Source organism: Quercus lobata, chromosome 11 (genome assembly GCF_001633185.2).
Source record: "Quercus lobata isolate SW786 chromosome 11, ValleyOak3.0 Primary Assembly, whole genome shotgun sequence".
NCBI lineage: Eukaryota > Viridiplantae > Streptophyta > Magnoliopsida > Fagales > Fagaceae > Quercus > Quercus lobata.
The window spans coordinates 36,712,218-36,726,292 of NC_044914.1; the positions used below are offsets into that span (position 1 = coordinate 36,712,218).

At 34.4% G+C, this 14,075-nt stretch overlaps 1 protein-coding gene across 1 annotated transcript; it reads left to right on the forward strand.

Annotated features, from left to right (window-relative positions):
- The first annotated feature begins 936 nt into the window (after positions 1-936).
- Positions 937-1,419, forward strand: LOC115969260 (pathogenesis-related protein 1-like). The gene has a single exon (XM_031088871.1). The coding sequence runs from the start codon at positions 937-939 to the stop codon at positions 1,417-1,419; it is 483 nt and encodes a 160-aa protein (XP_030944731.1).
- Positions 1,420-14,075: the final 12,656 nt, after the last annotated feature.

Genomic DNA, 14,075 nt, shown 5'->3' on the forward strand with positions numbered 1-14,075 from the left:
TGACCCACTATGGTGAGTTGGGTCAAAAAATCCCCTCAACCCGACCCAACCCGACCCATGCACACCCCTAACTAGCTATGAGGTAATAACCGGTAAATGCACTGATTTTGCTCCAATATATCACAAAACATATACTTTAACGCTCATTTTAAAAATCATATACCTTGACAAACATTAATCAATATCCTTTGGAGTTAGAGAGTTTTTTGTCAAAAGTTTTTTAGTTCAACTAGTTACATCTTTTGTTATATTTAACAGAAATATTTAAGATGGAAATTCCCCTAATTCCAACTATCAACATATCAAAAAAAAAAAAAAAAAGTTGAGAGTTTTTTGGTAAACTTAGACTGTAAATAATTTTGTTTGTTGTTGGTCTTGAAAATGTAGCAAAAGTATTTTAAAAAAAATAATGGAAGTAATATATTAAATACATAATCAGTTGCCTTTTAAGAATAATATCTTATGACTTTACGTGATGCTATTTTATTTCAATTTGGAAATTAAAATGTTTGCTACCACCATTTGTTTCTAGTCTCTAGAGAACCGGGCAGCCCAAAGTATATTTTTGTTTATAGTCAAAGTCAAGAGTCAAGACTGAAAATCGAATGGAATTTCATTATCTACATAGAAGTCATTATGCTTTCGTTCTTCTTCTCAAAAAAAAAAATTATGCTTTCATCAAATGAAATATTTTAACAGAAAGTAATTTGGATAACAAACGAATTATAATTATTCCGTCATTAGCAAATACTATTCAAGCGTTGTTTTGATCCTTCTAGTTCCCCTGACGTTTTACACATTGTGCTTTTGAACATTCAACCATTACTTCCAATGTTCATCACACCATTTTTCACACTACTTATATCCCTAATTCCCTATATATACCTACATACCTTATTTCTCCACCAATCACTGAAGATTTTGCTTTGCACTAAAATGGGGTTGTGTAAGATCTCACTAACTTTTGTTTTCCTCTTGAGCTTAACCATAGTCCATCTCACCCTTGCCCAAGACTCCGAAGAAGACTACCTTAATGCCCACAATGCAGCCCGTGCAGATGTGGGAGTTCCACCTTTGAATTGGGATGACACCGTAGCAGCATATGCACAAAACTATGCTAATCAACGTATTGGTGATTGCAATCTTGTGCACTCTGGTGGGCAATATGGTGAAAACATTGCATGGAGTAGCGGTGACCTCTCAGGCGTAGATGCAGTGAAATTGTGGGTGAACGAGAAGGCTAACTACGACTACAACTCTAACGCTTGTGTTGGTGGGGAGTGCCTGCACTATACTCAGGTGGTTTGGCGTAACTCAGCTCGTCTAGGATGTGCTAAAGTGAGATGCAACAATGGAGGGACATTCATTGGTTGCAACTATGATCCTCCTGGCAACTACGTTGGCCAGAAACCTTACTAAGGGCTATATATGTTTAATAAAGCATCTCTATCTATGATTTTAAAAAAGTTTAATGATAAATAAGGAATAAAAATTTTCGGTTCCACTCTTAATATTCCAGTTTATGCTTCACCACCATCGCACACTCTTAGTGCAATGGTCACTCTACAAGTACAAGTGCTTGTGGGGTGTGAGGGGTAAAGGCCGGGGTTTAAGTCTCCAGGAGAGAGTTTCACACACATATACACTTAGATTAGGTTAGAGTAGCCAAAGGCCTTGTAGCTGAATTGGCACCTCCCCATGCACAAAGTGCTTGGGGGTCTAGGGAAGAAAGGATTCGAATTGCGGGGTTAGCAACATATTGTAATTATTTCTCCAAAAAAAAAAAAAGATTAGGTGAGAGTAGAATTCTATCTTATAAAAAAAAAAAATAATAATAAAAAAAAAGAATGACATAACAGTATATCACAATATATGGTTATGTCCTTCTTTCTTTCTTTCTTTCTTCTTTTTTATTTTTTTTTTTTATTTTTTTTCTTTGTTAGGTAATCAATTATTAAAAAAATGGAATTTTTTTTAAGATATAACATACTGTAAGTGGTGAAATATAAATTAATTGGAACTCTACGAATAAAACCAAATGTTTTTATTCATAAATAAACTATTTTAGGAGAAAAATATTTAAATAAATTATAAAGTCATCCATCTTTCACTGGGTGGCAATTCACTTACGTCTTTATGTGATTTTGAACGTACTTGCTTTTAACTTGAAGTTCTGTGGTTTATGGTTGTTTTTAAAAGTTGGATTCCAGGCGCACCATTAAGTACCTATGTAAAGGTGAACTGCTTCCATTTTATCTAAGACTTTTAAATCTCGTAATTTGATACTTGAAAAGTTCTCTTCTAGTTTTTTTTTTTTTTTTTTTTTTTTTTTTTTTTAAACAGTTATAATATGCTGCTAACCCTGGAGTTTGAACCCTTTCCCACCTAAATCCCCAATTCACTTCTTGTTTTCATGGTGGTGGATGGATGGAACATATCCGTGACCATGCATGACTTTTGCACTGGTGCACGCAGCAAGGCAAACAAGTATATTGATTTTGACCACAATCTTTTAGATTTGGGAAAAAATAAAAAACCCATCAATATGAAAATAGCATTAACGGATCTCGTTAAACATTTACCAATTAGTTGATACTATCATGCACCCCTGAAGTGATCGGTAAATAGAAGCAAGTGGTACGTTGTGTAATGTTGTGATAGCATGTGACTCGCATAGGTCACACTCGTGGTTACAGCAGAATATAAAAATGGAATGATTTGAGAAACAAGAATAAGCTCTACGACTTGACTCCTTTTTGGTTGTCAATCCACTTCAAGAAATTAAGAAAGAAGAGACTAGAACAACCAAAGTTTTCATAAATTTGTAGGAGAATTTTATAAAATCATGATGCTAGCAAAAGAATGGAAAAAAGAAATGATTTTGTATACCTTGAAGATCTTAAAAACACAAAAAAGTGTCAACTAGTTGAGTTACAATATTTTTAGCATCATAGATGAAATCTTAACACAATACTAGCCTCATGCTGAGGGATATTTTTTTGGTTTTAGCTTCATAACAAAATGTCACAATATTTTCATAATACTCATAATAATTGTGGATCCGTGTATATTAATATTTATTTTATTTTGACTTATGATACACCTCAACTATTATAAAAATGTTGTGACCTTTTTTTTTTGGTTATCCATTGAACAACTTATATAATAAGTGGGGTGAGCCCATTGCCTATCTAATTTGGGCAGAAGAAAATAAGTACATTTGTATTGTGTCAACTTTACTAAGTCTACCGTTGTGATTAGAATCCCTTACATATTTATAAAGAAATTTTATATTAAAAATTTTGAAATCTCAACTATGAAATTTTGAAATAATTATATAGTACATATACATGACATAAATTACATCATCAATTAGTTACGTAGATTTCATATCCTCATAAAAATAAAAAAAAATAAAAAAGAGAGAAGTAGATTTCATATTATGCAGTACTAATTTATATTAAATTAGGATCAAGTTACACCAAATAATCCTACGTACACAATTTATTTACAATTTTTTTTTAATTATTGAAGTGATTGATTATGAGCAGTGGAGAAAAAATAGTGGATCCACGCATGTTAGTGTTGTAAATTACTCACTTTTTACCACTTCAGTAATTGTATCATAACATTATTTAGTTACATATAGTATAATTTCAAGCAATATTATACTACCTATTAATTTTAAACAATTTTATTTAATTATTTTATTAAATTACCATTTTTAAAATCCCACTATTTGAATACATCTTCTCTATGTTATTAATGTGCATGCCATAGTTTGTGCCAATAGAATATTATATATTATTTAATCCATAAACTTATATTTGATAAATTAAATATTTTTATTGATCTCAGATAATCTTAAAATTTTGCAAATATTAAAGGTAGAGGGAGAAAATGTAAATTAACGGTAAACTTATCAGAATTTGCATCAAAACAAATTATAAAATAATAATTCCATAGACATTTGACAGTAGTGAAAAGAGATGCTAGAAAAGTAGTCAGCCGCTCCTTTTCTCAGTCGATGGTTGATTCGGCTGATCCCGTGCGTTCTCACTTCTCACATGTCACTCCTAGTCCTAACACAAGTTTCAACCAATAATGGTTAAAAAGCTAGGTCGTTTGGACCACTCAAAGTCCAAGTATATATATATATATATATATATATATATATATATATATATATATTTTTTTTTTTTTTTGAAAAGAAGTCCAAGTATATTCAAACATAATATTGGGTCATTCTTACCTAATTTGATTGGTCTATCAAAAGAAATTTATACATTGGAAACCAAGCATGAAAAAGAGTCATGCTCCTAGGTTATTCCTCCCTAATCTGATTGGTATATTAAAAGAATTTTATACTTCGAAATCAAGCATAGAGAAGATGCATCTTCTCTTCTTACAATCTGTTTCGAAATATCATAACTTTCTGAGAAAGAATGAAAGGCTAACATGGTGCCTAAACTAAAGTCACGGTGATACATATCCGTGAAATGTTTGGGGTCCTCAATAAACGTTATAACTTATCCAATCTTTTTCTTTTTAAATAAATAAATAAAGAGTATGAAAGCAAGGAGAATGTATGTATCTATTTACGTGACTACGTACTGTTAAAAAAATGAGCTTATTAGGTTATTAGCTGAAATTGTTGACTTTTCTTTCTCTCTCAAGTTTCGATTTATGTCAAAGACGCAAATTACTGAAACAAAGAGAAAAAAAAAAGTTTAAGACGTGGCTTAGTAAAATGTTGTAGGAATTACAGGCGGTGATTGGGCTCAATTCAAATTCATGCACTTTAGATTGATGATTTTTTTTTTTTTTTTTTACTTTTTTTAATTTTAATTTTAATGTTTTTGAGAAGCAGATTGATGAAAAGAAAGTAACCTAACCAATGCAAAGAGATTCTCATGCAAGTCTAGAATGAATCTTCTTCTAAAAAAAAAAAAATGAATACAGGCTTCATCACCTCGGTATTGTCCTCAGATGGCCTCTTCCTAACAGTGGATCTCCTTTGTCCCTAGTTGGTACTTAGGTCGGGCTCTTACCGCGGTGGGGGCTTCTTGGTTTTTCTTCCTTGGGCTGAGGTCTTCGAGGTGGACTCAGATCTATACCCCACAAAAATATTATGACATTTAGAATGTCCTTTAATTTTGTGAGAAATACATTGTACTCATGCAAGTATACTTGACAATTGTGAAAAATCGAAAGTTTACAAAAGAATTATAAAAATACATTGCGATCACAGTGAAAAGACATTGCTTTAATTTGAAGTCACTTTTTTTTTTTTTTGAGAAACATGACGGTTAATTTTGAAGTCACTTAATATTGAAATATCTAACAGTTTTGAAGAATCACAACTTTAAATTAAAAAATATATAAAAATACATTGTGACCATGGTGAAAAAACATTACTTAAAAAGTTGAAGTCACTTAATATAGAAATACACATACCACCATTAGATATTTTAAAAAAAAGTTTTGGCAATACCCAATATTAGCCCAAATCTTGAGGTGGATTTTGTGTTTTATTCTTATTATAAATAACATTTTTATAAAAAATTCTAAATATAACTTGATATTTTTATCTTTGTTGTGTTTGTTATAGTATTAATTTCTCATTACACACAAAAATACTTATTAGTTACATTTTTACTGACCTTTTTAAATTGAAGCTTCATTTAATATATCATGACTTTGGATAATAGCTCTTCTTATGTTCATGGGAATGCCAATTTAATCCTCATCATGAGTTGAGATGAGCTATTCAATAATCACTAAATAAATAACTTATTAGTTACATTCTAACTCTCTTAGAAGTTCATAATCTTAAAAAAGAGACATTATTTACTCTAAAGAAAATCCACTTGACTTATGATATATTTAATTCTATCAAAAGTAAAACATTTTTCAAATTAATTGACTTTCTTAAGCAGTAAATCAATGCATTTAGCTCTGTCTGTAATCATATAATACACTATAAATTGAACAGATTTATTCTATTGGCCTCAAATATCTCATCGTAATGTACTTGAATTCATATTTTAATTAAATCATACGTTTTGTGCAAAGCTATTTTTTTTATTAGTATTTTTCACTTATAATGCTAACCATATATGTTGTCTTTTTATAAATGAATAGTAGGATGAATTCAACTGGACATATTCTAATACTACATTTTTATCTTCATTTTGAAAGTACAATATGATCACTTTTGGAATACCCTCTTTACATGTTTATTTGTAATAAATTGTACTCATGCAAGTATACCTGACGGTTGTGAAGAATCACAAATTTACATAAAAATTATAAAAACTACATTGTGATTATAGTGAAAAGACATTGTTGGGAAGAATCATAAATTTGCACAAAAAATATGTAAAAATACATTGTGACCATGGTGAAAAAACATTACTTAAAGTTGAAGTCACTTAATATACAAATGCATATACCACCCTGAGATGTTTTTAAAACATTTCGGCAATACCCAATATTAGCCCAAACCTTGAGGTGGTTTTTGTGTTTTACTCTGTTTATAAATAACATTTTTTGGGTTAAGATAGTTTGATTCCAGTTAATTAATTAAATTACCCAAGTTGATTATATATATATTTTTGAGAAAGACAGCAGAAAATAAATTAACATGGTGATTTGTTGACAAATGAGAAAAACCTTTTGTAAGGCAAAAACTCCCACCGAGTGAATTTAAGGTCACCACTTCCAAGAATCCAATAATTAATAATCAAGCGGTTACAAGTATGAGGAATCTTACCACTACCCTGGCCTATCCCAAAATATCAACCAACAGTTGAACCTTTGCTACAATACCCAATTGGACTTGATTTTGTATTAGCCTTCTTTCTTTCGATGCACGAATCTCCAATCTGTGATTAACTTCTTTGCACGGATCCTATTACGTGACTAGCTAACTGCAGCAACTTGAATGATTGTTGTTGACTGCAAAGTTCTTCACTTCATTAACAATGAAGATCAGGAAGCACTTGGTTACAAAACCCTATGGCGTACAAACGCAATAGTTTCTCACAGAGAAAATTAAACTCTTGGTCTCTGTATCCGTGTATGAAGCCTTTTAAATAAGTCTTATATATGTCTAGGGTTGTGAGAAAAGAAAACCTAAACAAATACATCAACATGGGTTGAAATTCAGATTTGAAAATTCTGAATTCGCAAAGCTCAATAGATCAAGCTTGTGTCGAGCTGCTTAGTAAATCTCGATAGCAGCTATCTGTCAAGCTATCTGTTAAGCTTCAGTAAAACAACTTTTCTGCACTTGTTTCTTGGATCAATTTTCATGTCTTTAATACAACCACTTGATATATATCAAACCAAACTTAGATCTACACAATTTACAAGTAAAGTGCATTTTGTAAAAGGATTAACCAATTACATAGAAAATATGACCCTAACAATCTCCCCCTTTGGCAATCCATGACAAAACCACAAGCATAATTATGAGAGAAGTATAAAACAAAAATCTCCATAATTATTATACATAGAATTACATAAGTCTAACTAAAACAATGAGCTCTTGAAAAACTTTGCAAAAATAGAGATCATGGCATAATAGACTTGCAACCTGTCTTAGTTGAAACACTCAAACAAGATTCATCAAGGTATCAAATGTGAAATATAAACAAGTTATATAAAAGAAGAAACGTGTGTATAAAGAGAGAAAAAAAACCAACACGTGAGATAAAGGTGAAACAACATACACCATCATATATATAGAGAAAAGAAGTACAACAATGTATGTAAAGGTTACAGGACCACGGTACATGAAGTGAGAAAGATACATCAAAATCCTCATTACATCTCTTAAAAGTACTCTTTCCCTAACTAATCTATCTCTATGCTAGCTCTCCCTCTAACAACATGAATACTCTCTCATAACCAAAACTACTCCTTTTTGTCATGAGTGACAAAGTGTAAATCACTGAGAAGCAGCCATCTCATCATCACTAGAAGAGCCAGAAGCATCATCACGATCATCTCCACCATCAAAAGAATCCTCAGTAGACTTGGGTGTAGGAGAAGGAGCAAATTTGCCAAGATGAGACTGACAGCAAGTGATGTGACCAATCTTGGTGTTCATCTGACTCATCTCATCAAAAAGATAGTCAAGGCGACTACCAAAATCAACACGCATGAGCTGAAACTAATCCATAATGGCAACAAGAGATGCCTTTAGTCCAAAAGAGGAAGATGGAGCAGAAGATGAAGAGGGTCGAGTGGCAAAAGCAAAATCCTCCGTAGTAAGAAAAGCAGCCGCCTCCTGTTGAGTCGGAGTAGGCTTTACACAAGGCTGCTTAGTAGCCAACTGTGCATCACTCCTCCGTATAGATTCCTTACTGATAACACTTATAGAGTAGAAGAAAGGAGAAGAAGGAATGGGTACGTACAGGTGTGTGAGGAAGTGTGTGATAATTGAAGGAAAGATTAGCTTATCACGTGTGGTATTATCTCGATAGATATCTATCATAGATACTATCATATGTGATGGAAAATCTATAGAAAGATCTTCCAAAAGGGAAAAAAGAAAACGAGCATAAGGCTCAGTAATAGTGTTATAGTGCGATCGTGGTGTGAGAACAAAGATCATCACCATATTAAGGATCCTTGAACCCTTAGCAAACTCAGTTGTGGAGAAATTAAGAGTATCTCCCCATACCATGGCTTTCTCATAGAAAAGTGAGGTCAACTCATCACGAGAGATGGTACGTAGACGAGGATGACTAGGATAGTTTGGATGAGCTACCCTAGGGACACGTAGTACCTCAGAAATGAGCTCCGGAGAATAGAGGTATTGATGACATGTATGTTGGAGTAGAACTCTTGTATAAACATGTTGGGACACCTCTAGGGTTTCTCATAAAGAGATCCCCAACCCCGAGAGCTAAATGAACCTGGAAGAGGCGTGTCTAGAAAATCAGACAAAATGACCTGGCATTTCGAATGAATTGCCCGATCACAAAAGTTCTCAACAAAATCCTTTTGGGAGTTCACATCATAAAACCGAACACTATTAGGAACTAAGGGAAGAGAAGAAGAAGTAGAAGAAGAACCACGAGGAGTGATTGGATTCTTGGGAGGGATTGACTTTTTGGGTGCCATAGTTAGGAAACTATTGGAGAAGAAAAAAGAAAAAAAGCAACACAACAGAGAAGATGCTCATGAAAAAAGGAAAGAAAGGTGCAATGCATGGAAATGCATGAGCATCTAATGAGCAAAAACAAATTACATTATGGGAAAAAACCCAATCTAAACTATAGCACTCATGTGATATAATTAGTCACATAAACCTAGAATGCATGAAACATTGTTATAATGATAGAGAATGCATTGCATGATCATATGACAACAAAATCACAAAACCCAACCCAAAAATTTTAGCAAAAGCACAAAAACCCCAAAAATTTCCCAAAAACTTGAAAACCTAGGTATAAATGCATGAAATGCATGAACTATGAAAAAATGAGAGGATTTAGATCACATACCAAAGGATTGAACTTGAAATGGATCGAAATCTTGATGAGAAGAAGGATTTTAGTGAAAAGAAAAAGTTTGGGTCGAGAGAGAAGAGAGAAAGATCGAGATATTTGAGTGAAGAGCAAACCGAGTTGACCCTCGTGTATATATAAAACAGGCGTCTCAATAGATTGATAAAGTATCAAGGAGGTGTCGAGAACAAAAGCTCGATAGATCGGGAGGTATCAAGGAGGTATTAATGGCAAAACTATCTCAATAGATTGATGAGGTATCAAGTTTCTACCGGCCAAACAAAAACTTCAGAAAAAGGCTCGATGGATTGAGCTATCTATCAAGAGGTATTGAGAAAAGCCCAAAAATTCTCGATAGAAAAGGCTTGTATTGAGCTACTGTTGTGCATCTATCAAGATGCTATTGAGCTTCTATCAAGCAACTAGAAGCAAGGTTTTTTAAGAAGGAAAAACAATATGAGATAAATGCAACCAAGATAGACACAAACCAAGCAAAAAGAAGCATGTTAAGCACTCAAACACATCAACAACTCTAGATGCAAGGCATTCATAGGTAAAAAACACACTAAATAAATCTAACCAATTTTATTTTAAAAAATAAGTTAAGACAGTTTAGTAAGCTTATACTACTACATGTATTCCTTGTGATGGCCAAATTATATTGTACTTGTATAATAGTATCAAGAGTGGTAAAGAGTATGTGTGTTATGTTTGAAACTTTGCAAAAAGAATAAGTGTCTCATTGGATGAAGAGTGTGATGATATAAGAGAATCAAATACATCCACACACAATCATAACTGTTTGATGGGGACCATCACATTTGAGGTACATCATATAACTCCCACATCTCCTAGAAACACATTTGCAACCATATATAAAAGCATTTTGATTCTTTTTGCTTTTCATTTTCTTTGCATATTTTCCTTTTAAGCATAAAATGACATAACATGCATGAGTATATAAGAAGGAAAAGAATTACACAATTGTGTAAGCAAAACATCTTGCTTTTATTGTGCAAGTGCTACACCTTACCGGCACGACTTTTATGAATTGCACACAAATGTTTGATGATTGACGAGTTTTAGTGATGAAATGGATATTTATGTCTTTCTCTTAGGATTTTTTAGTCCTTCCTATCAAAAAAGAGTGATAAAGATATGAATGATAAAAGATTAACTAAATCATACAAATCACATAAACAAGTCACAAAGCTCACATTGCTTAGTTGTGCATAAAGATGTCATTTGTAAAGAACCAAAATTGAAAAAGAAAAGTTGGTAGCTAGTTTCGAGGTTAGCTAGGCCTCCTAAGGATGGTGACAGAATAGAAGAGAAGAATGGGAACACATAAAGAAGTGTACTGACATAACTATTTTTCTCCTTTTTTGTACACATTGTGGTGTTACTCTTATACCCCTCAATTCTGTCCTTTGTAACTATCTGCCACAGCTGTCACCAGCTGTTACTAACCAACCTAACTAACTATATCTCCTATCAATGTAACCAACTACAACCGGATCCTATCACAGCAACTATTACACTTTGGCAGTCACTATTAGAGCCACAAAGTAATTACAAAGAGTACATATACAATGACCCAATGACCTAGTAAAATCTCTAATAATACTTTCCCCTTTAAAAGACCTTGCCCACAAGGTGAGGGAATCTCTGCTACAGAATGTACAAGCTCTCCCAAGTGGCATCATCAGGACTTTCACCATGCCATTGAACCAGAACTTGAGTGATAGTCCTATTTCAAAGTTGATGAGACCTTTCTGAGAACAGCTACTGGTTTTGAAATGACAGTCCCTTCCAAATCAGTAGGTGGTAAGGTTGGAATAGAGACCACATGCTGCCCAAGCATAGCTTTCAGACAGGATACATGAAAAGTGGGATGTATCTTAGAATTTGGAGGCAAATCCAACCTATAAGACACCTCTCTAACCTTGTACAAGATCTGAAATGGTCCATAGTACTTAGGAGATAATTTCTTCAATTGGTGGTGCTTAAGGGACTTCTGTTTGTAGGCTTGAAGTTGTAGAAATACCCGATCTCCCACAGAGAAACTTGTCTCAGTCCTATGCTTGTGCTGCTACCAAGTTCTGCCTTAACAAAGAAGTAGTCAGCTGCTATTTGAACTTCAGATGAGCATCCATTCCTTCAACCTTTGTTGTCCCAAGAATGTACTCCATCAGCCTAGAAGGGGGATATCCATACAATGCTTCAAATGGGGTTAGCTTAAGTGAGGTGTGAAAATTAGTGTTAAACCAGAATTCAGCAAATTGCAACCACTTAACCCAAGTAGCTGGTTTGTCAGCTGCAAAAGCTCTCAAATAATGCTCAAGATTCTTGTTCACAACCTCTGTTTGGCCATCTGTTTGGGGGTGATAGGCTGACGACGTGGCTAATTGAATACCCTAAAGCTTCATTAGCTCTTGCCAAAAATGAGAAGTAAAAATAGGATCCCTATCACTAACAATTGAAGTAGGCATTCCATGTAACTTGAACACATTTTGCATATAAAGAGTTGCTACTTTAGAAGTAGTGTATGGATGAGACAAGGCTACAAAATGAACAAACTTTGTAAACCTGCCCACCACTACCATAACCACCTCCTTCATCTGAGATTTTGGAAGACCCTCGACAAAATCCATGCTCACAGCCACCCAAGGTCTTTTTGGTATAGGCAGGGGTTGTAGCAAACCTGTTGGATTACAAGTTTCATGCTTGAGCCTTTGGCAAGTATCACACTCCTTAACATACTTCCTAACATCTGCCCTTAACCCAGGCCAATACAAATCCCTCTGAACTCTATGCAATGTCTTAAGGAAACCATAATGACCCCCTCCCCCCCATAGCCCATTATGCACCTACTGCAAAACGGTTGTCTTCAATGAATCACAATTTCCCAAATACATTTTGCCTTTATATAATAGTAACCCATTCTGCATAGTGGAGCCCTTAGGACCTTCCTTCCCTGCTTGAAAAGCATCTAAAATACTCACAATGGAATGATTAGTAGCATAGCTAGCCTTAAGTTGAGCCAACCAATCAGGGGTGGGAAAGAAAATCATGCACAAAACACCCTCTTGAGAAGAAACTCCACCACCAGAAACCTGTTTTGACAGAGCATCAGCCACCACATTCCCCTTACCCCTCTTATATTCTACAATAAAAGCATATCCTAACAACTTGGTAATCCATTTTTGTTGAGCTGAGGTACTAATTTTCAGTTCTAAAATATATTTAAGGCTCTACTGGTCTATCCTCACCAAAAAGGGTTTCCTAACCAAATATGGCCTCCACTTATGCACAGCAGTCACCAAGGCTAGTAGTTCCCTCTCATAAGTTGATAAGGCCAAACTCTTGCCCTTGAGAGCTTGGCTATGGAAAGCTATAGCTCTCCCTTCCTGTATCAGTACATCACCCAACCTAACACCTGAGGCATCACACTCCACCACAAACATCTTATCAAAATCTGGAAGAGCTAAAACAGGTGGAGTGGACATAGCAGACTTGAGATTTTGGAAAGCCAAATTAGCTTCCTCAGTCCAAGTAAAGGAATCCTTCCTTAGAAGAGCAGTCAATGGGGCTGCAATTTGCCCATATCCTCTTACAAATTTCCTATAATACCCTGTGAGACCTAAGAAAACCCTTAAAGCCTTAACATCCTTTAGGGTAGGCCACTATTGCATTGCCATAGTTTTCTTAGGGTCCATTCTTACCCCTTCACCAGAAATCAAATGCCTTAAATACTCGACTTCACCACAAGCAAAAACACACCTAGACTTCTTAGCAAATAATTGTTCCTTAGCTAACACCTCTAATATAGCCCTAAGGTGAGAGACATGATCAACCAAGGATTTGCTATAAACCAGAATATCATCAAAAAATACTAGAACAAACTTTCTAAGAAAAGGCTTAAACACTTGATTCATTAGGGATTGAAATGTTGAAGGTGCATTAGTGAGGCCAAATGGCATGACCATAAATTCATAATGCCCCTCATGAGTCCTAAAAGCTGTTATAGGAATGTCCTCCTCACTCATCCTAATTTGGTGATATCTAGACCTTAAGTCATGTTTAGAAAATATGCAAGCACCATTCAATTCATCAAGTAATTCATCAATAACAGGTATAAGGAATTTATCCTTGACAGTATTCAAGTTAAGTGCCCTATAATCAATGCACATATGCCAAGACCCATCTGCCTTTCTTACCAACAAAACAGGAGAGGCAAATGGACTACAACTATTCCTTATAGATCCAACAGCCAATAATTCTTTAACTATCTTTTCTATCTCATTCTTTTGGTAAAAAGGGTACCTATATGGCCTTTGGTAGACTGGTTGAGCTCCTTCCTTAAGAGTAATGTGATGTTCATGCCCCCTAAAAGGAGGTAGCCCTACTGGAGTGTCAAAAATCTGAGCAAACTCTTGAAGCAAATCTACCACTTCTTCAGGTAGAGCAGCCTGCTTCTTAGTTGAGGAAGGAGTTAAGATGTGAACCAAAAGGCCTTTTTTGTTTGGATTTTTAAAGAATTGATCCCAATCA

Bases quoted from the DNA above. Each gene is read 5' to 3' on its own strand.
- LOC115969260 (XM_031088871.1), top strand. From the start codon at position 937: ATGGGGTTGTGTAAGATCTCACTAACTTTTGTTTTCCTCTTGAGCTTA.